The 24,748-nt window shown below is 45.2% G+C and overlaps 1 protein-coding gene across 5 annotated transcripts; it reads left to right on the plus strand.

The window, feature by feature from the left end:
- The first annotated feature begins 644 nt into the window (after nt 1-644).
- Nucleotides 645-24,693, plus strand: osbpl9 (oxysterol binding protein-like 9). 5 transcript variants are annotated; one of them, XM_037469145.2, is made up of 24 exons: nt 646-794; nt 2,126-2,176; nt 4,200-4,278; nt 9,688-9,764; nt 12,938-13,033; nt 13,478-13,525; nt 14,583-14,612; nt 14,700-14,750; nt 15,219-15,257; nt 17,792-17,885; nt 18,384-18,488; nt 19,302-19,461; nt 19,732-19,844; nt 19,945-20,060; nt 20,162-20,247; nt 20,382-20,562; nt 20,904-20,988; nt 21,180-21,290; nt 21,386-21,449; nt 21,534-21,674; nt 21,791-21,869; nt 22,030-22,121; nt 22,211-22,346; nt 22,652-24,693. In XM_037469145.2, the coding sequence occupies exons 1-24, from the start codon at nt 684-686 to the stop codon at nt 22,724-22,726; spliced, it is 2,220 nt and encodes a 739-aa protein (XP_037325042.2). In that variant the 5' UTR covers nt 646-683; the 3' UTR covers nt 22,727-24,693. The 5 variants fall into 5 exon arrangements, with proteins under 5 accessions (XP_037325043.2, XP_037325042.2, XP_037325046.2 ...); XM_037469146.2 differs by lacking the exon at nt 15,219-15,257 and having other exon boundaries at nt 645-794; XM_037469149.2 differs by lacking the exons at nt 646-794; nt 2,126-2,176; nt 4,200-4,278 and adding an exon at nt 8,919-8,939.
- The last annotated feature ends 55 nt before the right edge of the window (nt 24,694-24,748 follow it).

Genomic DNA, 24,748 nt, shown 5'->3' on the forward strand with positions numbered 1-24,748 from the left:
GAGGTAGCTGTTTAATACCTATTATGATCCAGTTCAATTCATTTGGTAGAAAACCCAAATCAAAAAAATATCCTCAAAGTATTTTACATTTAGTACAACATCTGACACAAGTCACTGAACCCTCGCATCGTAACAGGAACCGACCGGGCCATGGCAGTTTAACCACAGCCATGAGAAGTACTGGGGGGAAGATGACTTACTAACGTGGTTTATATCTCACATTCCAATTGGAAGTTGGTTTAAATGTAATAAACTATACCACAAGTGATAATCAATACATAAATGGTTCATCGTTATAATTGTCATGATTTGCAGTACTTTAACTAGTTCCACCGATGGCCAACTACATGAAGTAATGCTAATAAATGTTTGTGCATTAAAATGGACAATCCTATTTTAAAACACTGACTAGTTTTTACATATTTACTTCAATAAGATTTGTAGGATTTTCAGAAGATTATTAGTAAAGAAATTGTATTTTATGATTTGGTGGAGGGGGAGGGGTCGAAAACCGCATTATAGAACAACAACATCTTCGTCAGATATTTCAACATTCACAATATCCAGATAAGAGGTTTTATATTTCTACATATTTATATATCTTTTTTTATCAGCGGCACCCTTGCTGGTGACGCCTGCCCACACGTCACCCGGCTCCTCCCCAATCGTAGACTATTGTAAAGATGGCGTCCATCATGGAGGGGCCGCTAAGCAAGTGGACTAACGTCATGAAAGGGTGGCAGTACCGTTGGTTCGTGTTGGACTACAATGCCGGTTTACTGTCATACTACACGGTACGTGTATTTCCGGGCTCACGAGATGCCGAACCGGTCCGCCCGAGAGGTTAGGCTGTAGAAGTTGTCGCTCGTAGCCAAAGCCAAGTCTGGATAAGGGCCTTGTGTTTTTCAGGAGTTGGGAGTATCAGCTGGCTTCAAAAAAAGGGCGAGTCTCTTTGGGGACGGACACGTCCGTTAGCCAATGCGAGCGGCCCTCGGAGACCCGCTGGCCAATCCGGTCGCAGTATTTTTCCCCTTTTTCCGCAACTCAAGCTAGCTTACTAGCAAAGCTAACAGCCGAACTACACCGACTCTGCTCGACAGTACATGGTTAACAGCGTCTAGACGAAAAGAGAGAGAAGCACAACTTCGTTGTATTTGTCAGCGAGACGGTGTTTCTTTCTGGGAGTTAAATAAGAGCCCCCACACTCGCCGGGATGCTAGCTAGCGAGCTAACAAGACACAGCGGGAGCAGGACACAGGCTGCCAGTTCAAATCTTGATAATTAACGTTAAAAACGTTAAACCAGCAGGGTAACTGCCAGGGAAACTGCGGGGGGTAAAAGCGACATGGCAACAATGAGCTGACTTCTCCTCTCGGCAGGTTGACTCGATCGCCAAAGCATATTTAAATGTTATGTAGTATAGTTTTCAGTTAATAGTTTATTGCCCTGGCTAACATGTGCTTGCTAAGGTGGCATCACTTCAGTAATCCTAGTGGTCGGGCATTGCTTCCTGTTTAACGTTATATGTGAGAATAAAGTTGCAGTGGCTGCACATTTCAGGACAAACAATAAGTCGATTGACAGAACATTTGCAAGCATCATCTGCTGGTTTGAGCTTCTCAGATGTCTGGATTGTCTCCTTTGTCTCCCATTTTATCATGGAAATAATTGACGACAAAAGTAATATCCTGATGTATAACAAAATGTGTCTACATTGACTTAAGTGTGATAGAAGAAAACTAAGCTGAATTTGCATTACATTACAAGCATTCTAGAGATCACTGCAACTGATCTTAAGTCACCACCACTGCCCTCAGTCAGTGTATTTCTTTTCAAATTAAATTCAGCATTGTCTTGTTATGTGATTTATAGAACCTCGGCTTCATTCAAATCCATACCCAGTGCCAAAAGCAGAGTGTTCTCTCGCTACTCTCTTAATAAGAGCAGAGACTCTTGAGACTATAGGTGGCTCAAAATGCTCTTGGATATTTTAAGTCTAATGACTAATGTCTCTTTTAGTTATTAGCTATATACAGAAGACGTGGACACAACCGGACCGTAGTTAACCAAAGCCCTGCATACGGACTGTATCCATCCCTGATCTGATGTTTTTGTCATTTTTCAGTCAAAGGACAAGATGATGCGGGGATCCAGAAGAGGCTGTGTGCGACTCAGGGTAAGATTCTCAGGGTCAAGGTCACCCTTTACCTGCTGACAGACTGTCTTTTGATAAACTGAGCATGCTCTGTGTGCTTGGCTAAGTTGATGCTGCCATGCTTTACCAGATATTCGTTCAGGGCTAAGTGCTCCAGTGGCGCTGTAACCAAATCCCACCTATGTCCTTTGTTTGCTTTGTCAATAAAATCTTTCTGAACCATAAAAGGCTAGCGCAAATTGTGCAGTTGTGTTGTCAGATATTTGAGTTATGTGATTTGTTGGCCTTTTTCGACAGTAGTTCCTTGCAGCCAAAATCGACCGCTCCATCATTCCACCTGTTTTGTTTGGCCTTCAAAGGTTTTTGCCTTTAAAAGAGTGAAGTCAGTATTCGGTGACGCCCGCTAGATGGCAGCAGCGCCCCCATTACAATACGTGTTTTACTACTTGGATGAAGTCTCATATTACCTGTTTTATTGGACTGAGCTTGCATCAGTTCTGCGAGGACGAGCGGCCTTTTTGTGAAAACGTGTGTCTTTAGAGAAGCCAACAGCGTGCCAGAGCATTAAATATATTGCCTTATGTTTGTTTTGAGACTTTTTATAAAAAATGTTGATTTAAGGTCTGACTATTTTGACCTGTTTTGGGACAACAGGCTTTACAGAGCACAACAGGATTCCACTGATATTACTTAAGGGAGGAACTAGACCCTGACAGTGGCTAAAAAGAGGATCTCGTGTCATTCATGGACTCATAGGTGGAGGCCATAGTTCTCCATCACGGTCAGATCAGTGCTGCACATTTCTTTTGCAATACAGTAATTTATCATCGAAATCTTGATTGTGTCCAATTCTACAAATTAAAATAATAAACATTTATTCATGCCTATTTTCAGTTTATAATCCATGCGTTACATTTTTCCTGGGGAGCAAATGAAATAAGTTTCCCTTTTCTTGAAAACCGTTACCACCTCCTGAAAGATTATTCAGTTCATCCTCCTCTTCCACAACCAAGACTGTCGCGTAGACTTCTCTCGGTCAGTCCAATGTGGAAACCTTCACAAAGAGAATAGACCAGTGGTTCTTAAACTGAGGTGGGGCGTGAGGGACTTTTATTAATTCCACCTGGGACAATTATTTTCTGCATTTTATCCCTCCTTAGTAATTAAGGAGCAGTGTGCTGCTGTGAAGCACTGGGGCTTCAATGTCTTGCTCAAGGACACTGAGATGTTATTTTTTTGCACAACTTTATTTGCATTGTTCCAACAAAATGATTGCACGTATTATTTATTGGTTATCTGGTTATCTGTTATCTGGTTCACACGAAAGTGTCAAATTCCACATGGACCATTTGGTTTCATTTTTCTTGGAGCCTGAATATTTTCCTCCAAAGTGGGGCCCGACAAAGAGTTTGAGAACCACTGGAATAGAGTAACGTTAATACTGAGTTATGATACTGATGTGAGTTTATTAGGTCTTTTCAATCATTCATTTTCGCACTCCAGGCCAACTTGTCTTGTGTGAGTTTCCTCTATGATATTTTGGGATGTTGAGAAATGACCGGCCCAGGCCCAGCTCTTTGTGTGGAAGCTTTGGTGGCGAGGAGCTGACGTCCCAGCCGCCCGCTTAGCTGCCGGTTCTTTTCACCCTCGGGCGGCTGCTAGCTGCCACTCCCCCGGTGGCTGGTTCTCTCCTCCCTTCTCTGGCCTTTTCTCCTCCTTTTGCGCTCCCAAATCGCCCTCGCCCCCAGCCCCCCCCTCCCCTGTTTTTCTCTGCTATGCTCCGAAAGGCTGCACTCTGTTCTGTGTGTGTGTTTTTGTGTGAGAGAGAGAGATGGTGAGAAAGGAGGGATGAGACGAGAGCAGATGGGGCTTTCAGAAGAGGAGAGAGTTAAGTACTGAGACATAGCAAGGGTAATTTGTGGGGGGGGGTTGTTTGCCGGAACATGTGGAGGGCAAAGGGGTAGAAATGTAAAGTGGAATATGATGTGCCCCGTTGCCTCACTGCCTCCTCTCTCTCTCTCTCTCTCTCTCTCGGTTTGCCCAGGGCGCTGTGATCGGCATCGATGACGAGGACGACAGCACATTCACCATCACTGTGGACCAGAAGACTTTTCATTTCCAAGGTGAGATGTTCTTTTAATTTTCATCTCCCCTCTCTCTCTCTCTCTCTCTCTCTCTCCCCCCCCCCCCCCCCCCCCCCCCCCCGCTCTCCTCTTTCCCTCCCCACCTCTTTAAAGACTTGGATCGGTCTGCACTAATGCCAGGAAACGCTTGCACACAGGCACCTACACAATGTCGAAGCGCGCTGCCTGCATCTGAGCTTTTATTTTTCCCTCTCTTCCCCGCGGAGTCCGTGAAGTTGGACCGACACACATTTCCGCGGATAAGCGTGATTTGTGTTACTGCATTCCTCTTGAACCAATCGATCAAGTAAGGGATTTTCTTTTTTTTTTTTCCTTTTTTTTCCTCTTTTTTTTGACCAATCCCACCTGGCCGAGGAGGAAGGTTGCTGCTTGTGTGTCTCTGCGGTTGAGCCTGTGGGAATGATGTGGGAATACTGCTGAGCAGGAGCCTGAGCTGAGGTCTCTTCCGGTCCACGATCTACCTACCAGTCTCCCCATAGGGAACAGGATCGGCTCCCACCTACAGCATCGCCCACGTCCCGTCCCTCTTTTTGACTTGGAGCCGTCCGGGCCACCGCAGACACTCCTTTCCTTTTAATACTCTATCGCTCCACAAGGTCTTTAAGTAACCTTCTCCACCTTTCCTGCATCTCTGTCCTTCCATCTGTCCATTTGTTTCCACCTCCTCCTGTCAACACCCAACTCCCTCACTCCAGCACCCTTCACCTCCTTCTTGAGGGTCACCAGCCACCGTCCATGGGCCCCCCGCCCCTCTCACCTCCTCCATGCCCTCTCCCATGTCTGTGTTCCGAAGCTGTATGCTGTGGTTCTACAAACGGAAGGGTAAGGAGAAAGAAGCCGTGCACGTCTCGTGGTCCGCATGCATTCCAGTCTCCGGGCAAACGGGATCCAGTGGAGGCGTTGTTTTGTTTTTCTTCTGGGACGTGCCGTAAGCTCCGTGGCGATCAGGTGTACTGTTTTTATTTTGTTGTGGTTCAAAGACAGTTCAGATCGGGGGCGGGTGGGGGAGGGGTCGGACTGTTTGGTGGCCGTTGGCTGTGAGGGGCCACTGAGCAGAGAGGAGTGTGTGCAGCGTGTCCTCCATTAGTCAAACGGCCGCGCACACTTGACGTGTTGTTTGTGGTCTTTGGCCGTGCTTGTGCTTCGCTGGTTTTGCTAGTTCAGCTAAACAAGGATCGAATGGGTTTCTTTATTTTGATAATCATGTTGGTCAATGAACGAAGGCCTCGTTATTTCCTTTGATTTTTCAATTCTGTCTGTTCACATGCTGGTGCATGTCATCTGAAGTACTTGAGTCTGAGAGGCAAACGGCATCCAATGCATGCATATTGTATTCTTTCAATGCGCATTATTCAAAAAGATGACAAAGACAATACAACATGTGTAGTTATATCTCGCAATGCAGTACTACAACATATCAGCATTGAAGATCATATCAGGATTCCTGGGATTCAGCAGCAGTGTGGGAACAAGGTGTCTCTGGAAGCAGCATCTGCTCACGCGGGACAATGCGAGTCTTGGCAGCACATTTGCAAACCTCCCTGGTATTCTGTTAGTTTGAGGGAAAGCACGGACCACAGCCAGCACGGTACCTTCTTGTGCACCACAGAAAACGCACACGGAAACGCATCACTAGACCCGCTGTGAGAACGAGCCTCTGGATCCATCAGCCGCCGGGTTCGCCGTGGTGGAGAGACGCGGCGGATGTTTGTTTGGGACGAGACCGCAGCGTTGCTGTAAAACAATCCCGGTCCGGTACGGGCTAATAGATGGGTAGGGCCTCACTGCCAAAGAATAAGAGGGGCAGAGGAAGGCGCTACTGACTTGATTATCGATGCGTCCTCTTACCGGACCGTCCAGCTCACAGGTTAAGTTGCGGCTGCGAGCCGTGCTAGCCCCGGAATTCAGCTTTTTCTATTTAGAGAAGCATCATTTATTCATCGGCCCAGCTCCCCCGGCGGCGCATCAGAGTTGCCTGAGAGCCCTCAAGCTTTTTCCTCTTCCTCTTCTCGTATCGACAGTAGCCGTCAATATCGCCTTCCTCTTTGACGGGCCGCCCTGAGAGCCGCCACCATCCGCCCCCGCATGCTCTCTCCCCCCGTCTCCAGGGTCCTCCATCACCTCAGTACCATCTGCACTGTCTACTGTTATGTTTTCTTTTCCACCTTTTGGACGTTGTGTGTTCTTCGGCACTGCCTCTCTACTTGTGTTTTTAGTAATATGAATATATTTCCTGTTGTGCCTCCCGTATGACTCGAGCAATATGACGAGTTCATTTTACATTTTTTGTTACAGTTGGAGCAAACTCGTAGATCTAATGCATCGCAATACCTCCAAGAAAACAATTATCTTTGACCTCAGAAGTTTCCCTGGCCCGACATTTGGGTAGCTACCACTGTAGTGCAGTCCTCTGCATCATTCCCTGAGGAGGATGGACATATTTCACAAATCGGTTGCTCTGAAGATGACAGGAGAAGAGAGGAGGGATGAATAATTCACAAAGGCCGTTCGGAGAAGCCAACATCAGCGTTATGGGGAGAGGTGGGGCATTGTAAAGGGAAATTTCTAATTCAGTTAGTGAGAGGCAATTTGGGAACAGAAGAGTGTCCGGAAGACCCACGTAATCAGTGGAGCAGAACAATGGTAGTTTGGTTAATGAGCCTCCCAAAGAAACGATTACGGAAGAATAAGGAATGTAGCTTGTCCATGGCAGCAATGCTTTTAGTGTGTGACTAATTGGGGGGAGGATGAAGTCATGTCTATTAAGAACACTGCTCCTGAAGATGAAACTAACCATCCATAACATTACTTTTCTCGTAGCGATACAAGCTGATGCCAGCAGTATACCAATACATTGTGCGTGTATGTTTTTTTAAATTTTTTTATTAAATTTTCTGAAAGCAGTTGTTGGATAAAAACAATTAAAATATGTTAACGACGCCACCTAACTGCAGTGTTCTTGGTTCAAGTCATTTCCAACCATGACTTTACTTTTACATAACAAAAGTGATTATATCACCGTACGAAATCACCCTGACATTACATTACATGTCCTTTAGCGGACGCTTTTATCCAAAGCGACTTGCAATAAGTGCATTTCAACCTTAAGGATACAAACTCCAAGAACAATAAACAAGAAAGTGCAATTTCATCAAAGAAAAAAGACAACATGTGACCCGATGACATCAGACTGTTTATTGGCAGTACAGTAGTCCACTATCGGTTCCCCTGTGCTCAATATGAGGTGACCTTTACCGCCTATGTGACATCAGGCTACTGATGACAGAAGGCTGCTGCTCTGTATTTGCTTCATGTGAGGATAGCTGTAGTCCCTTTTATTGATGATCACCCATAAAGGAATATATGTGCACTCAGTCTGATTTGGCATCCGTGGTAAAGTATAGTTATTTTAAGTTATTTCAGTTTGCACGTCTGTATGTAGCACGGATGTTGACCCAATATCTCTTAAGTAAACTTTAAAACCGCTCTTAATGAGTTTCTAAACTTTACACCCTTATCATTGTAGCCTTTAAAAAATGCTCTCTGTGAACTCTGAAACCATGAAATATCTTTTAAAATGTCCTATCTCCTGATAGTGAAAATGAATGGATGACCCATTCTGGATATCTTTAAACCTGTGATAGATATTGTCCTTTCATCCTGGGTCTATTCATCTTCTGAGTAGCCAGGTAGCAGGATACCTGCTCTACTATTGCGTATCCTACCCCAACTATCCCATCCTGTTCATTCCTGGTCCCGTTTCTCTTGTTTTTCGGAACGATGAATCAATATTTTAGGGGCGAACCGCTTGCTGTTGATTTGTTTTCCCTCTGCAGAAGGACAAATGACGTTCCTATCCGATGACGAGGAGCGCCGTGACTTATCTGACAAAGTGTAGGTTCTGTCAGCCGGGTTGACTGATGGCTCGTACTTACCTGGGAGTGTGAATCGCGGCGTACGCGAGATGTTCAGATAGCTAAAGTATTTTAGTTTTAAAGACTGCCTGCTACGGCTCCTCTCTCATGAACGGAGCCAAACGACACTATCTGCAGCAATCTGCTCGTTTTGAGGTTTGAGTTTGGCTGAGGGAAAAGTGAGCGGCAGGGCAGGCGCTGTCTGAGTGGATTGGCCCGCACCTCCGTTGCCTTTTTAATGTCTTTAAAAGCCTTTTTGCTGTAGCGCTGCGTGGCGTCTGGTGCTCGCACAGCCATTCATCTGCTGTACTTTCTGCTTTCCAGCTCAATAAAAAATGACTTTTACACAGGATGTAGTTTGCCAGCTAATTCACTGGATGGATTAAACCCTGGCTGCGCGTTGGAAGAGGACAAAATATTGTATCTCTTCGCACTGGCACAGACGAGTGTGATTGTGTGTCGCACGTGTCAGCGCCAGTATTTGGTCACTGTTTAATGTCACTGGCAGTCTGTTATCTGTATTTGCTCGGAGGGTGCAGCCTGGCCCGACTCCTTTTTACCCTCCGACCCCTACGGCTCTGTGTGTGGAGGAGGAGACGAAAACAGCAGGGACAGAATCTGTCCTGCCTTAACACTCGGGAGCTTTTTTTTGCCCCATTTTCTACAATGATCATTGGAGTCTTTATTCTTCGGGTGTTCGATCGTTCTCAAAGCTGGACAGTCAATGTAAGTGCTCAGTCCGATTCAGTGTTGGATGCATTTGATTGGTTGCCGCTTTGAATCCTAAATTGTCACCATAATTATGTGAAATCAGTAAATTACTGCAATGAGTAAAACTATAGTCTAATATTCTGTGGATTCGGTGGAGGCAATGCGTCAATATGCTCTGAATTCACAAAGTTTACAAAGCAGACATTTCTCATGTAGGCTACAGTAGCAAAGCTAACGTTAGCTGCTTACATTTAAGCCGCTATCATTTTTAGACTTCGGCGTTTACTCTAATTTAAAGGAACAGTTTGACATTTCGAGCAATTTGTTGCTTTCCTGCTGAGACTTATGGTTAGATAAGAAGATCAGCTTCAGTCATGAGGTGGTTGGCTTTGATGAGCATGAAGGCTGAAAGCAGCGGCCAGTCTGGCTTTGAGGGTTTAACGCAGGAATATATCCCGCATTAACTTAAAAAGCAGACCTCATTTAAAGGACACGTAGGGGCGTGGGCCTCGTGAGGTGGTCGGATGTGCTTTTGCATTTCATTTCCAGACGGGAAGTTAGTAGATGGTATCTTTTTACGGTCATGTCTAGATGAATGCACAGCGGCCAGGACTGTGTGCGTCGCTACTGCTCATTTCAGTCATTTCAGTGTCGTCTTGGTTTCATTAGTGTGTGTGGCACAAGTGTAATGGCTCCTGCTGTCATGGCTGTCTGTGTGGAAAATGTGTCTCACCAGGGTGTGTCTGTGTGCTCATGTCCACAGCCCGAGATGCAGATGAGCGGGAGAAGTGGATCCACGCCTTAGAGGGAACTATCCTCCGTCACACCCTCCAGCTCCAAGTACGTAACCATGCACTTGTGTGTAGCAGTTTGTTTGTAATGTCTAATCATTCCGCTACAGGAAAAAAAGAGTGCGCACTAGGCTTTGTAACAGCTGAAGAGGAAGTATACTTGTGGGATTACTAAAAAAATAGAGGATTGGTGAGAAGGAGTGTCAGAAAAGTCTCAAATATCCCAGTGTTCATTGTGCCATTTTCATTGAAATCTCAGATTGCGTGCATTTGCATGCTTTGTAAATCACGTGGCGCGCTACACCGCAACACCCATCTAACGACTGTGAAAGGGACTTTGCATCTCCTGTTATCAGCACTTTTCTTTTTTTCTTGCTCACACCTGATTGCCTTGCTCAACCGAGCAGTTTGTCTGGCCTGTAGAAATGGATATAAAGGTGACATTTACGTCATCATAAATGAAGCGTGTTTCTTCAATAAGTAGCTGCTTTGGACCGGCATCGGGACCTGGTTAGTTTTGACTGCTGACGTGTTTTTTTTTTGTTTTTTTAAGACTGTCTCAGTCAGGTCTTCACCCTGCTCGTCCCACCCTCTGGCTCTTTCCGACATCATTTCCTGCTCTCATTCCCTAAACCAAGCCTCCCAACTTATTCCCTTCCTGTCCACATCCACGCGCAGCTTTTTCCATCCCTCATGAGCAGCCTTTTAATTTGTTCTTCCTCCCTCCCTCCCTCCTTTTTTTTCCCCCTCCTTCCCTCCCTCCGTGGCAAATCCCACTGATGTGCTACGTGTGCCTGCCTGTGCTCACGCACGCACACACACCATGCAATGACAGCGCGCTGCTGTCGTAGCGTCATGTGACCCTGCAGTAACCAATACGAGACGTGGTTGCTCGATCAACCAAACATCTGCTTCAGCGGCGGGAGCCAACCGGAGAGACGCTCAATGCGTGTCCCTCGCAGCACTTGCTGCTGCTTTTTGTGTGTTTTCTCTTTTGCCTGCGTGTGAGGAAGTGTTCCTTTCCTGCCGGGGGAGGGTCCTGGATTAACTGGGCTCTGTTTGCCTTCATACCAAACGCTCCGCCGATAACTGCTCTGCCGGAGGATACAATGTAGCCAGATGAATGCAGAGCTAACGGCTGCTGAGGTTTATGTTGGCAGATTGCAGAGCGAGAGAAGAAGGAGGAGGAGGAGGAGGAGGAGTTGGAGGAGGTTGTTTTTCTGTTTGTGTGAAGGAGGAGCTGGAAAAGAAGCCTGTCTTCACCAGCGCTGGTGGTTTTAATGCTGTAGGGAGAGAAGAACAGAATAACTGAGAAAAGAGAAAGGAAGACAAAAAAACGAGCTTGCGTCAGGATAAAATTGCCTGATAGGGGAGATGTACCAGGTTTAACGCAGCATGTCAATTGGAACGAAGCACCCAGTAAGTAAAACACACACACACACACACACACACACACACACACACACACACACACACACACAGGCACAAGGGCCTCTGCACCAGTGATAACTTTATAGGCTGCAGTGCGCTGCCAGGACAGCAGCATTTTAAAGTGGGTCATGCTGCGTGACGGGAGAGATGTAGAAACTGGGGGGGGGGTTGTGTGTGTGTGTGTGTGTGTGTGTGTGTGTGTGTGTGTGTGTGTGTGTGTGTGTGTGCTTGAGAGAGAAAATTTACAGGCCACTGTAAATAATGGAGGTGCAGATGTTTGTTCAGGATCCAGTTAGAACCAGTAGGTGGGGATAAAGAAACTTTAATGTGTGTTGACAAAGTGGAGACCTCGTCCACAGCCATCTGTGTCTTGTTTGTTTTCACCTTGTCTGCTTCATTTCCCTGCTTTAATTTGGAAATGTTGAGCATATAATGGCCAGTTGTAATGCATAGTACGACACCTTTACGTATACACTCATTCTTAACATTCAACCCCTGTAGTAAATAACACCTGTGTTGGATGCATTACTGTTTTGATTGGGATCTTTTGTGTTTTGTGGTGTTTGATCAATACTGTTGTGTTTGAGTTGGTCCCCACTGTAAATAGAGGGCAAAATAAACTTCCCTTTTTGATGTCCAGATTAGTAGTTAGTCGTCCTGTATTTACAGAAGAACCCGTTTGGCTTTGGTGCGTTATCGTTTTGTTGGCAGCTTATCGCGATGTCATTAAATGCCGAATCAGAAAGATGGCGGCTCCTTTCCTTATTAAGGTGAGGTAAGCAAACAGGAGACCTTGCTCGCATGGAAATAACCCAACAGCAACGTGCACACACACACACACGTGTGCCCGGCGATAAACTATATCGACGCTCCCGTCTGCGTCGGAATCGCTGTTGATTTTTACTCAGGACCTCACGTGGGCAGCTGGGCTTTTTCCAGTCGGGCGAACGGCGCAACTGCCCCTTTTTTTCGATCCTGTGAGGAAGTTTGACTCGTGTCCCTCGCGTAGAAAGAAAGGGACGTTTGCGCAGCGGGCGACGAGGCCGTTCATGGCGTTTCTCCACGTCCCCGTGACGCCGTCTGCGAGAGGGAGGAAAGCGCGCGCGAGGACCCGGACGAGGCGGCGCGCAGAAGCCAAAGTCCCCAACACGGTTCGACCGGGACGCGATTTACCGCCGGGGGGGGGGGGGGGCTCTGTTTCTCTAGCTGTCGCGCTGCTTTCTAACGCGAGAGGTGTCACGGTGCTTCGTAAAAGGACGTGCGTAAATGTATCTGCACGTCTTCCTGTTTAGTTGTGTGTGTGTGTGTGTGTGTGTCGGAAGCCAGCTGGATTGTTAGGGTTCGGACGAGCTGAGACAGAGAGACACATCCTGTCACTCCAGCATTTAGTGTTATGTGTGCGTGCGTATGCGTGTGTTGTCTGTTTATCATTTTAATTCTAGCTGACAAACCAAGCTAATGAATAACGGATCTTCCCCTTTTGGTAATCAAATTCTCTCCCGACTTGAGGCCCCTCAATTCAGTTTTGTTGAAGCCTGAACAACCGTATCAATGTCTCAACTGGTGTGGTTCGGTGCTGGAAGATTCCCCCGAACTGATGTGTGACATCTTGCAAAGCCTACTGGCCGGTGGCTGACAGTTTTATCATTTCTATTAATGGATAATAAGTGATTAAGTTTCACTTTGTCCCAATACTAGCATGTCCTCAGTTTGTTAAAACATTTGCTGAGGCCTGCACTAATTGCCTCGCTGTGTGTGTGTGTGTGTGTGTGTGTCTTTATCCACCCTCAGGAGGCAGAGACGGGATTGGTTCCGAGCGTTCAAGACTTTGATAAGAAGCTAGCTGAAGCCGACGCCTACCTACAGATTCTGATCGACCAGTTAAAGGTAGGGCGCCAAACCGACGCTGTGACTCCTCCCGGCCTGTTTCACACCTTTGCATAGAGGTGTTCTGGAGGTAGTTTCCACGTAGATTCCCAATTGCCACTTAAAATTGACCATTTTTGAATTTCAGTAAACGGCATTGTTAACATTCAAATCTGTCATGACCTCTCGGGTGCATTTTCTTGCTTCTGTCTCTTGAACCTTAACAAAGCAGAAGTTATTTAAGATTTGTTGTTGCGTCGAAGTGAAGCAGAACATTGTGTCTTTAAAGGAGCAGCAACATATTTGCAGAAAATCGGCTAAGTGGCCGCCCTTGTTTTAGAGACCCCTGCTTTCATCTCGAAGCCACAGCATCAGCACCGATTCACCGTGTTATCGTTTTTTTTCACACTCATCGGACAGCGTTCCCATCGAAACTGACTTGTCTCTTCTGTCCCTCTCACCCAGGTGTTTGATGACAAGCTCAAGGACTGCACAGAGGATGAGTCCCGCAGCGTGAGTACCAGCACCGCCGCTCTGCTGTCCTTTGCGTATCGGATCTCCGTCCGTGGCGCAGAACAGATGTTCACATCACTCTCTTTTCAGTTGTTAAGGCCTCAGGATCTCTCAGCAACGTGTCTGTCTTTTAAATTTGCCCTGAGAGGGTGATTTAAGAATTTGCCTTTTCGTTTGAAAAGTTGGCAGAAGGATTAAAAATCTGTAACTAATGGAGTATGTTCATTATTGATTTACTGCTTTGTTTACGCAATTTCATAAAATCATTAAAAACTCATTCTAATTTCCCAAAGCCCATATACAGTCTATAGATCTTATTCTCTTGTTTTGTCTTATCAGCTGCTAAAGTATTTACCAAATGGCCAAAGCAGCATTAAAAAAAATGATTTAAACAAAAAAAAATGGAATTGCACAACTTATCGATTTTTTTCGGTCTATTGATTTATTGAGCAATGGTTGCAAGGGACTGACCCAGTGAGCATAGCACCAAAGCCTAATACGGCACATTTAGGGTATTGACCGCTGATGAGCAACACACTATGCTTTTCAATCAGAAGCTGTTTATTGACACATAAGTTACACATACAGGAATGTGTCCTTGTGGATGGTGCAATAAAAGGAGACTAATTTATAATGTAAAATAAAATAACATGTAAATAATTACAGATTCAAATGGGTTTGACGTGAACATTACAGTTGCATTTATATATATTGCAACATATACGTTTTATTAAATGTCATTTTAAGTTATGAGTTATTGTGTATTATTGGAGGAAGCCGTTTGGTTTCAGGGTGTCTGAGTTGCTTTATTTATTTATTTTTTACCAGCAGCTGTGTGATCCACTTCCTCCCTGAGGTTAATGCTGGCCTTTAGTCGCTTTGACTTGTATTTTCACTATGGGTTCACTGTTCTGTAGATTTCCCTTGATGTTCTCTACCAGTCTAGCTTCACTTGTTGCATACGCTTGTAAACTTTTGTTTGTGCTTTTTATTACTGTTGGACTTTACCTTGACCTCTTTTACTTTAGTAATTTCTTTTTTTGTGTCCTTTCCACAGAAAATAGAAATCTTGAAGGAGACCACTTGTGTAAGTCTGATCTCCACACATTTACCGTCTTAAAAGTAGATGTCAGCGGCTAGTTGGTGAATTCTCTCTCTGCCTCTCGTCTTTCAGAGCATGGTAGAATCCATCAAGCACTGTATCGTACTGCTGCAAATCGCTAAGGTAAACATGTCTCCTTGTCTGTGTAGTTTGGTCTGCTGCTTGGCCTTTTGTGTGCCTCCCAGGGTAGCTCCCTGCTTACAGTTGCTATGTGGGTTGCTGGTTGATTTGGGGTGTAGCCCGGTGCTCGTTTCATCACATGTTCGACTCAGCCCTTCCTCTCAAGGAAGTGGAGAAATCCACTCGCCTTCTTTTGGCTTGTTAGGGGACACAAAAAAAAACTAACTCGCGAGTAAGGCCCGAGGAAAATGTAGATTACAGATCAGCGCGGTGAAGCAATCCCGTTGTTGACACTGAAAGAAATGACGGCGGATTTGACCATGTGATGAAAGGATTACCGCATGCGGGGAAAGTCTGTGAATATCCTGCAGCTGCAGAGAAGGACGGCTCGCTGTTCAGGATGCTTTTATGACATGACTCTTCCAACCTTCACACACAAGTAGTCTAACGTTGTCTTCTCAAAATTTTAAGGACCAAAGTAACGAACAGCAACACGCGAACGGACTTATAGTAAGTTTTGACGTTCTCCGTCCACGACAAAATCAAGCAAGCTGTTGAATACTTTTCTTTTCTCGCCTAATTTACTCTCCACAAATCGGATGAATCAGATCTCTCTCTAGTGCATGCCGTCTACTTTAGAGCTCTTTCCCTCTTGTCTTCCACAACTATCCCCTTTTATTTAGCTCATGATTTCCTGATTTTCTATCTCCCAATTTTAACATTCTTTCAGCAATGGTTGGGAACTGCTCTTTTTATCTTTTCACAAAACGCATACGTGCGTGTTAAAAATGTGCCTTGTGGCAGAATATGTATGTGGTGCCACACATGTACGTCGGCATGCCTGTATGTGTGAGAATGATGAACTTACTTGAGCGACTAATTAGGCGCCTAACTCCCCATTGATTGACCGCGTGGCCACTGCCTGCTTATTGACCCATCGAGCACTAACGTATGGAAAGCCGTCCAGAGGGGCTCTGTCTTCATGTCGCTGCCATAACGCCGAGATTCCAGAGCATTTCATACAGGTTTTGAGGTTTATTTATTCGATACGTTTATTTTCTCACAGGGAGCGATTTCTCTGCGGCCTTTTTTAGAATCACAGTAAACATGAAGTCTTCTTTTAGTTGTTTATCACTGTTTTACACTAAGTAACAACAAAACACACATTACCCCCTGGGATTTTCAGACGGCACAGATTGGGAATGCTGTGCTTTAAAGCCACCAATGAACTTTACATCTTATTTAGATATAAGTTACATATGAAAATAAGTACATTTTCATACCAATGCAAAGTTGGGGGAAATTGTCTGCTAGAAAGGAAAGGGGCCGTTCCGTAAAATGAAAGAAGTGAGGTGAAGTGAAAGGTGTAGTGACAGCGTGGACCTGCTCACAATGAACCAGACCCACCGCGTAGCAGCAAGGGAAAAAAAACACCTCAATCAAACACCTTCGTTATGCTTTTTAAAATGGTCGGTAATGTGAAACGTTTGACGGTAATGGTCTTACACACGGAATCATTTCAGCGCCTGTACAGCTCCTAGGCCTTGATCTAAGTCATTAAGTATACTATTACATTGTATAAATAGCACAGCATAAGCTCCGTCTATCCAACAGCTCATGTGTTTTTTTTAAATCTTCCATAAGCTTCGTACTTGATATCTTTGCAGCCCTGGAACATCGAAAACCAACGTCCGTCACGTTGCCTGAAGGTCTTTTAACGTGGAGCAAATACTCAATGAACTGTTGTTGAAAACACTTGAGGTAAAAACGGCAGCGTGTCGGAATGCTGCGGCGCCACCGAAGGGAATCCTTTAAACCGAGCACCAGAGTCCCCGTACAGGAATCGATGCGCTTTTGATTGGTTTCGGTTTGTCCTCGCTGCTCATTCTACCAGCTGCATTCCTACCACATTCCCTTCAAGCAATTGATCGATGGGTATTCATTTATTTATCCCGACACAGTGCTTGAATCACTTGAAGCTTCCCCCCCTCCCCCCGTTTCAGCTCCTGCTGGCTGGTCCCACCGTGGACTCCTGATGTTAGTGACCCTCGAAGAAGTGGGACTTCTCTGCTTGATCTGGTCTTCTTGTGCTCATAAGTCATTATCCTTGTTATTGTGAGGGAAAAGAACATCCTCTGTAGTCGGTAGCTTCTACGGTTTAAGATGCTCAGTGTGGCATCGTAGGATTATAAAGGTCAGTTGTCTACTTCCTGGTATGCTACTCTTTGTTCCACTCGGTTTCGCAGCCTCGAGCCGGGTTCGTATCCTGACTCACTGTTCCTGTTAACTAGAAAAATGACTTGATCGGATCCTCCCTGTAGAACTTTGGATTATAGTTCACATTTGAGTAATGAGATGGAATCACATCGACTAAATTGTATTTCAGTGCCACCAAGAGCCCTGGAGGAAGGGAGGGAGGTTGTTGGGGGGTGTAAGGGCCGATTTGGGTCATTGGTGCCAGGGACCCCATTACACCGAGCCTACGGGTGGGGGTTGAGGTCAATATTCAAATGACTGTTAATGTGCCACCGAAGATGGCAGGCGGGTGCAGGATTAAAAACCAGAGGGAGATCAAAGTTATTTAGTATGTGTCCCCGTGGCGTTAATTTATTCCTATTCAGGCAGGAAAGTCCCCCTGCGGTCCAAAGGCGCTGCTGGTTTGTTGTGTGAAGCTGCCGGTGTTTTGGATTTCCATCGCTGCCGTCGGTTTCACATCAATTTAGGTAACGAAACCTTGAAAGGCTCCTTCCTGGAAAGGAAGTGAAAGGGAATTGATCTGCCGAGGCTCGGCGTGGCGTGTTTTATTTCCCTGTTCGTTACCGCGTAGAGAAACCACTCATCTGGGATCAGATAGAGGACCTTTACGAGCAATTTTATAGTTCTCTATCTCTACTCAATCTCTACTCTGCACCATGGGATTCTAATCTGAAGGATGACGTGTCTCAGACATCATTTGTGATGAGTAAGCGGGCAGTGCCGTGTGGTCTCTATAGTCACAACGAGTGTCTGATGTGGTGTTGTTTTTTTAATTTATTTTCCCCCAGAGCACCATAAACCCAGTGGATGGGATCTACCAACCCTCTTTGGACCCTCCCGTAGTCAACACCACAATGCCAACACAGACCACACTACCCACAGGTACTGAGCATGCATCATCACCACTGTTTTCTACCTGTGCTGAACGTGCATGTCTGCCAATCTAGCCGCCAGAGAAGCTGACAACAGCTCCCCTTGCTGTTCACTCCTGGATCTCCTCCAGCTGATGCTGTGTTGAAAAATATTTTAAACATCTTTTTGCCCCTGTTGAATTACAGAACGTGGCATGCCAATACAAATAATATTTAGGGGTCTTAATAAATGAATGCATCCTTCAGTGTAATTTTGTCTAAGTAGCCAGTGAATTGATTTGAATTTAACGGCATGACTGAGATTTGACTTTGTCATATGACTGTGACTAGGCTGCTCCGAAAATGAACCGTGCAAAGTAGGTCACGCTAATTTAATTCTCTTAATAGCCTCTCAGCTGAGGCTTCTCTCTGCAGCGTCTCAGAACATTTTCTCCACCTTGTGGAATTCGGGCTGCTGTTTTTATTTTTTTTAGATTCGGTGCTGAATCGTCTTTCTCTTTTGTTAAAGACGCTTCTCAGGTGTGTAAATCCGACGTACGCCCCTCGACGTTGTCCGTGGGTCCCATCGTCACGGTGATGGGCAGTCTGCAGACCCCAACTCCCAACAGCACAGGTGAAAAGTTAATTTAGCACCATACTAAAGCATTGGGCTTTGCTACAAGTAAAGATAAAGGTAAAGGTAATTCTTGATATTTATCACACATTCCTCTAATTATTACAAAGAAAATATTCATAGAGTCACAACTTGCATCTTTTTTATAAAAACTAAAATGGATCATACATTTAATTTAACATTTAAAATGTAATGTGCCGATGGAGGTGTTGCAAAATTCACCTTTTATATCTTGCCTTCTAAAGTGTTTTTAGTTGGACCACAGTACATTGTATGAGCAACATACAATGTATTGTATAGTATGAGCAATTGCGTATTGAGAGTATGAGCAACATTGTTTTGTTGCTCATACTCTGGTAAGCAAGCAGCTTCAACAGTAAAACAGTATTTTTTATTATTTGGATAGAGAACAATGTGGGTTCTTGTCAGAAAATTATTATTTTATATTATGATTTGTAACAATAACCCAACCGAATTATTGCGGTACTCCTCCAGCACGGAGCGCCGAGTAGTGAAACATAGCAAGGTTCATGTTTGTCTCTGTGCTGAGGCAGCAGTATTGAAATGCTGCGCTGTGCACTAAGGGGCTGGAGAGCACTGTCAATATGCTCTGCAGAGGAAGCCGTCACCGCGTTAGAGGCGGCTCGGTGTTACTTTAGGCGGCCAGCTGGACCCGAGTCAGGAAGGAATGCTTCAGTTGAACAGCATGTTGATTTGACCACGACCTGTATACTGTACGAGAGACCAGAAATGCTGCAAAGCAGCGTTGACATGGACAATGTTTGATTTATCTCTTCTCTTTCTCTCTCTCAGGGAGCGGTCCGTCGGGCCCCAGCAGCGGCATCGCCTCCCCCACTCACATCCCCCTCCCCTCCCACTCGGTGCCAGACTTCTCTTACTCCTCCAGCGAGGACGAGTTCTACGATGCGGACGAGTTCTACCAGAGCAGCACTTCCCCCAAACACTGCATAGAGTGAGTTCATTATCACTCCGCCCGCCTGCAGCCAACACCACATACAATCAATCTATTGTTGCGTAACTTCGAAGCATCACTATGTAATGATGGCGTTTGGCGGCTCGGGAGGGTGCGCGGGGGGGGCAGTGGACGCCGCTGAGGTCAGATTATCATTGGGTTGAGGGAGGACACGATCCCCACACAATCTGTTGTTAATTTCCTCCTCCCCCCCCCGCGCCCCCCCTCTTCCTGTCTCCTTTCCGCTCCCTCCCTCCGTCTCCTCACCAGTCCCTCAGGGCCTCAAGCTGCCTCGCTGCTCACCAATGAGGCGATGGGATTGAAACGGCCGAACACCACCGAGTCCCTGAACTCGTCCATGTCCAACGGCACCACGGATGCAGGTAAAAAGGGACAGCACACACACACACACACGTACGTATAACAACCAAACTGTGACGTTGGTGCAGCCGAGTGAGACTTTTGCTCCGCTGTTGTCTGCAGACCAGTTTGACCACGAAGACCGCGATGACGACGGAGAGGGCGAGTCTGTGGAGGAGCACAAGAGCGTCATCATGCACCTTCTCTCTCAAGTTCGTTTAGGCATGGACCTCACAAAGGTAAACGCCGCTACCACGTCACCTGACCGTCATTACCTAGTTTGAACCCTTTTTTTTATTGAACAATGCACGCATTTTCTCCTTTTGGTTTTATTTCCCAGGTGGTCCTGCCTACTTTCATCTTGGAAAGGAGATCTTTGTTAGAAATGTACGCAGACTTCTTTGCACATCCAGACTTATTTGTAAGGTAAGAGTCATCTCTCTTTTTCTCTCTCTCTCTCCCTCCCTGGTGGAAACTATTGCATCGCACAGATCTCCAAATAAATTCACAGGCGGTGAAATAGTAAAGTAGTTTTATCTCCTCTGTGTGACTCCCACTAGTATTGCTGAGCAGCTGGAGGCCCGGGACCGCATGGTTCACGTGGTAAAGTGGTACATGTCAGCTTTCCATGCAGGGAGGAAAGGCTCTGTGGCCAAGAAACCCTACAACCCAATCCTGGGGGAGGTCTTCTACTGCCACTGGGATCTGCCCAGCGAAACCGACGAGCCTTCCCCCAACACGGTGAGAACCGCTGCTTCTGGACGACTTGTGACCATGTGAATGAAATGATTCGTTGTACAGCGAACTGTTTAAAGCTGCAGATTGATTTCATAGGAGACAAAACTGTGGCACATTATTACAGATGTTCATATTTAAGGCTGATTTATTGGGAAGAAGGTTGGGCTTCATATTAAAATGTTAAGCTACATGTCCATTCAGAGAAACATTTCGTTGTCTGCTTGTTAAGCTCATTGAAATTTGGTTCTGTAAATAACACTAGAATGAACAAACCTGTGGTCTTACTGCGTGGTGGCCAAGTTCTGTATGTTAGTAACCTGGTAAAACCCTCCTCGACCCTCCAGGAGACTGTGTCAGAAGGTCCAGTTCCGTGGTCTTCATCTAACAGCGTGTGTTTTGTGGCTGAGCAGGTCTCTCACCACCCACCCAGTAAGTGTGGATCCTTTTCCTTTAACGCCTTCCTGCTTGATAGCTACAATACATCCAATACATCCAAATCCATTCTTTGCATTATTGGCCTTTATTTATATCAACACAAATGTAAGGTTTTCTGGAATGCTGCTGAAACGTTGACATTTTTCAACATTCACTCGAGGACTTCCTCTCCTTTTTTCCCGTAGTTTCTGCATTCTACGCAGAATGTTTAAACCAGAAGATCCAGTTCAATGCCCACATCTGGACCAAGTCTAAGTTCTTAGGCATGTCCATAGGTGTCCACAATATTGGCCAAGGTACTTGAGAGCGCTCCAAACTATACACACATTTTTTACACTTTACTGTCACTACCTCGTGTAGTCGTATTAATAATTTGCTGCTCTTGTGTCAGGCTGTGTGTCATGTTTGGAGCACGATGAACATTACGTCCTCACCTTCCCTAACGGATACGGCAGGTGCGTTTTTTCCTCATTCCTGCGTCCCACAGCTTTCTTGGCCATTGATGTTATTGTCCGCTAAACCTGAGCCCGTCTGTCCAGGTCGATCCTGACCGTGCCGTGGGTGGAGCTGGGTGGGGAGTGCAACATCTCCTGCTCCAAGACCGGCTACAGTGCCAACATCGTGTTCCACACCAAACCCTTCTACGGAGGGAAAAAGCACAGGATCACCGCTGAGATTTTGTGAGTGGACAATCAGCTGCACGGCTCAGTTTTAAATCAAAGACTTGCGTATGAAAGAGTCTGACCTTTTTTTCCTTTTACCAAAATGTAACGCCATTATTTTCTCACTCTCTCAGTTCACCTAACGATAAGAAGTCTTTCTGCTCCATCGAAGGAGAGTGGAACGGAGTCATGTATGCCAAATGGGCAACTGGAGTGAGTCTTTTCTTTGTCTAATATTTTTCTCTTTTCTCAATATTTTTTGGAATGGGGACAAGGCTTCTTTGTGCTTTTGGCAAACTACTCGGCATTCGTTACACTGGGATGACTACTAAAGGAAAGCTTACTTATGAATAAATATTATACTTGTTTCTAGGAGAACACTGTGTTCATAGACACAAGAAGGATCAGAATCATCAAGAAGAAAGTGAGAAAGCTGGAAGACCAGCTGGACTATGAGTCTCGGAGGTGAGAAAACCCAGCTGATTTTGATCACCACAGTGAACCCACCTGGGATTTTTATTTTTTTATATTTATTTCCACCCTCTGATCACCAGATTGTGGCGAGATGTGACGTTGAACTTGAAGCAGAGAGACATTGATGCAGCAACGGACGCCAAGCACCGGCTAGAGGAGAAACAGCGCGCCGAAGCCAGAGAAAGGAAGGAGAACGAGCAGCAGTGGGAGACCAGGGTGAGTCTGTTCTTCATTCACCAGAAAGAACAGGAACACTGTGTGAGGATCTTTTCCCCTTTTAAGCTCTGTACATTCTGACCACAGGTTGCCAAAAAGTAAACTTTCAATTCTTTTAAGGGCTAACAGAACATAGTTTATCATTGTCACTCAGCAGGAAAGCTCACTAAATACCCAAAATCTACAGTCAACCCCCTTTTTTTCACCAAAGGACCAAATCTGTGTTGGGAATACCAGATTGCTATCTCAGGATCAGTTCAAATGTTTGCTAATAAACCATGTTTCTTCTTGTGTGTTTGCTGCAGCTGTTCCACGAGGACGGGGAGTGCTGGGTGTATGACGAGCCTCTATTAAAGAGATTAGCCTCTCAGAGGCCCTGAGAAGACGGGGCACACGCTGATACACACGGCATACATATGCATAAATAAATGCACACACAAGAGTCTTCATAAGAACTCTTTTGGGGGGAAAAAAAAAAAAACTTCTTTTCCAAGCCTTGGAATGACTGATGATTGAATATGTACACACGCTTTGCATTTGACTGTAAAACAACAATATGGAAATGAATGACATCCAATGGAAAAGCATTTAAGATCTTACGTGAAACTAGTTAAAAGCTCCTCTCCTCATTTGGGCAAATTCACCTCCACCGATACCCGCCGAGACGAGACTGGGCACCGCGCGGTGAAGACGGGAGCGTCGGCACATCTCTCCTCCGCGCCGCCGCTTTGTAGGACCGCGCCCTACATCAGCCCCGGAGAACGAGGCAGAGCAGCGCTCCTTTTCCCTACACAAACGTTTGTTGTTTTTGGATTGGGGAGAGGAGGGGGCAAGGTGTGTGCGTGCGTGCGTGCGTGTGTTTGTGTGTGTGATTGAAGGTGTTCAAATCAAATAAACCTTGAAAGCAAACAAACAACAAATTGGCGCTCTACATCTCAGGGAATCCGGTGACTGAGGAGAGAAAGCTGCTGCCCCCTCCGAGAGTCTGGCAGCCTTATAACGGTGGAAGTGATGAGTCTTAAAGGGGCGGAGGAGAAATTCTCCGCTTGCCTGCAACTAGTTGTAACTGTTGTTTATATATAGATATACATATGATCGATATATAAATATATATTCCTTTTTTTCAATTCTGTTTTGTTTATTTTTCTTTCTGGCAATAGTGTAAAAAATGAGTATATGAACGACTTTACATTTTTAAGCAATCATTCCATTTTTTTTTTTTGTGTTTCATTTCCATTACGGGGTCGCCGTGGCAACACCTTTTGTCCGTCGCACCGTTCAGAGGCAAAGCCCTACATAAGCCATAGCAGCCAAACTCACTGATAAGGAGGGTTGTGATAGATTTCTGAAACATATGCAATAAAGAGATCATTGACGTTGCCTGTTCAAAGGACACATTTCTGTGTCCAAAATGTAAAAACGATTTGGATAAAAGGCTGAAGGGACTTTCTCTCTGGGCAGAGAACAAGCAATCCTCTGAAAATGTTACCTGAAGACATGAACGAACAAATGAGTACATATTTGTGTTTCACGGTGAGGACGTTGGACTGAGTCCATAAAGCCTCCTTGTTCCCGTTTTCTTCTCCAAACCCTCAGAGGTCAGACTGGATCACCGTGATGGTTCACGCGTGGTCAGGAAGCGAGGAGAGTGAAAAACAAAGAACCAGTGTAGACTTTTGGAACACTGCTCTTGTGTCACAGTGCCGCTTTTCGTCCAGACTGCGTCTGCTGTCTTCAATTGTCAACTTCATTATATATTATTTTTTAGATCACCACATAGAGGGCAATATTTACTGCACATCTGTCCTTAAACCATTCATTCTCTTCTTTACGGCTCTGTTGATTGGATATAGGTGCAATGATTTGGGAATAAACATCTGAAATAAAACCTTTTTACCTGAGGATGCTTAGGAACATCTCTCAGTGGTGTAGCGAGATCCCGTCAGAAATTCCTGTGGTTGATTTCAATGATTATTGAAGGATCCATGTCTTATATTCAATGAATCTGTTGAAGGGGATTCATAAAGACAAAACATATTCCTGGTGCTGTGTGTTTGTGTGAGAAAAATCAATTGAAACAATGTATTCCTGTAAACTCGTCAAGCATACAAAAATGCTTCGAAATGAGCCAAATTAAATTCAGTGTCCAAGCTCAATTAGTTTTAATTACCTTTTTTCCCTCCATGCTATGTCTTTGTAAATTATATTGAATCGAGGCCTTGCCATACATTTCAGTATCACTCAGTATTGCCTAATAGAGAGCAATCAAAATGTATTTTTATTTTCATTTTGATCATAACCATTGATTGTATTTATTGATGCATAATATTAAATCTCCATAAGTTTATTCTTGTGAGATTTTGTCTTTGTTTTCAAATGAGCATTGCACAACATTGTGACAG

The sequence above is a fragment of the Pungitius pungitius genome, chromosome 7, assembly GCF_949316345.1.
Source record: "Pungitius pungitius chromosome 7, fPunPun2.1, whole genome shotgun sequence".
NCBI classification, from domain to species: domain Eukaryota; kingdom Metazoa; phylum Chordata; class Actinopteri; order Perciformes; family Gasterosteidae; genus Pungitius; species Pungitius pungitius.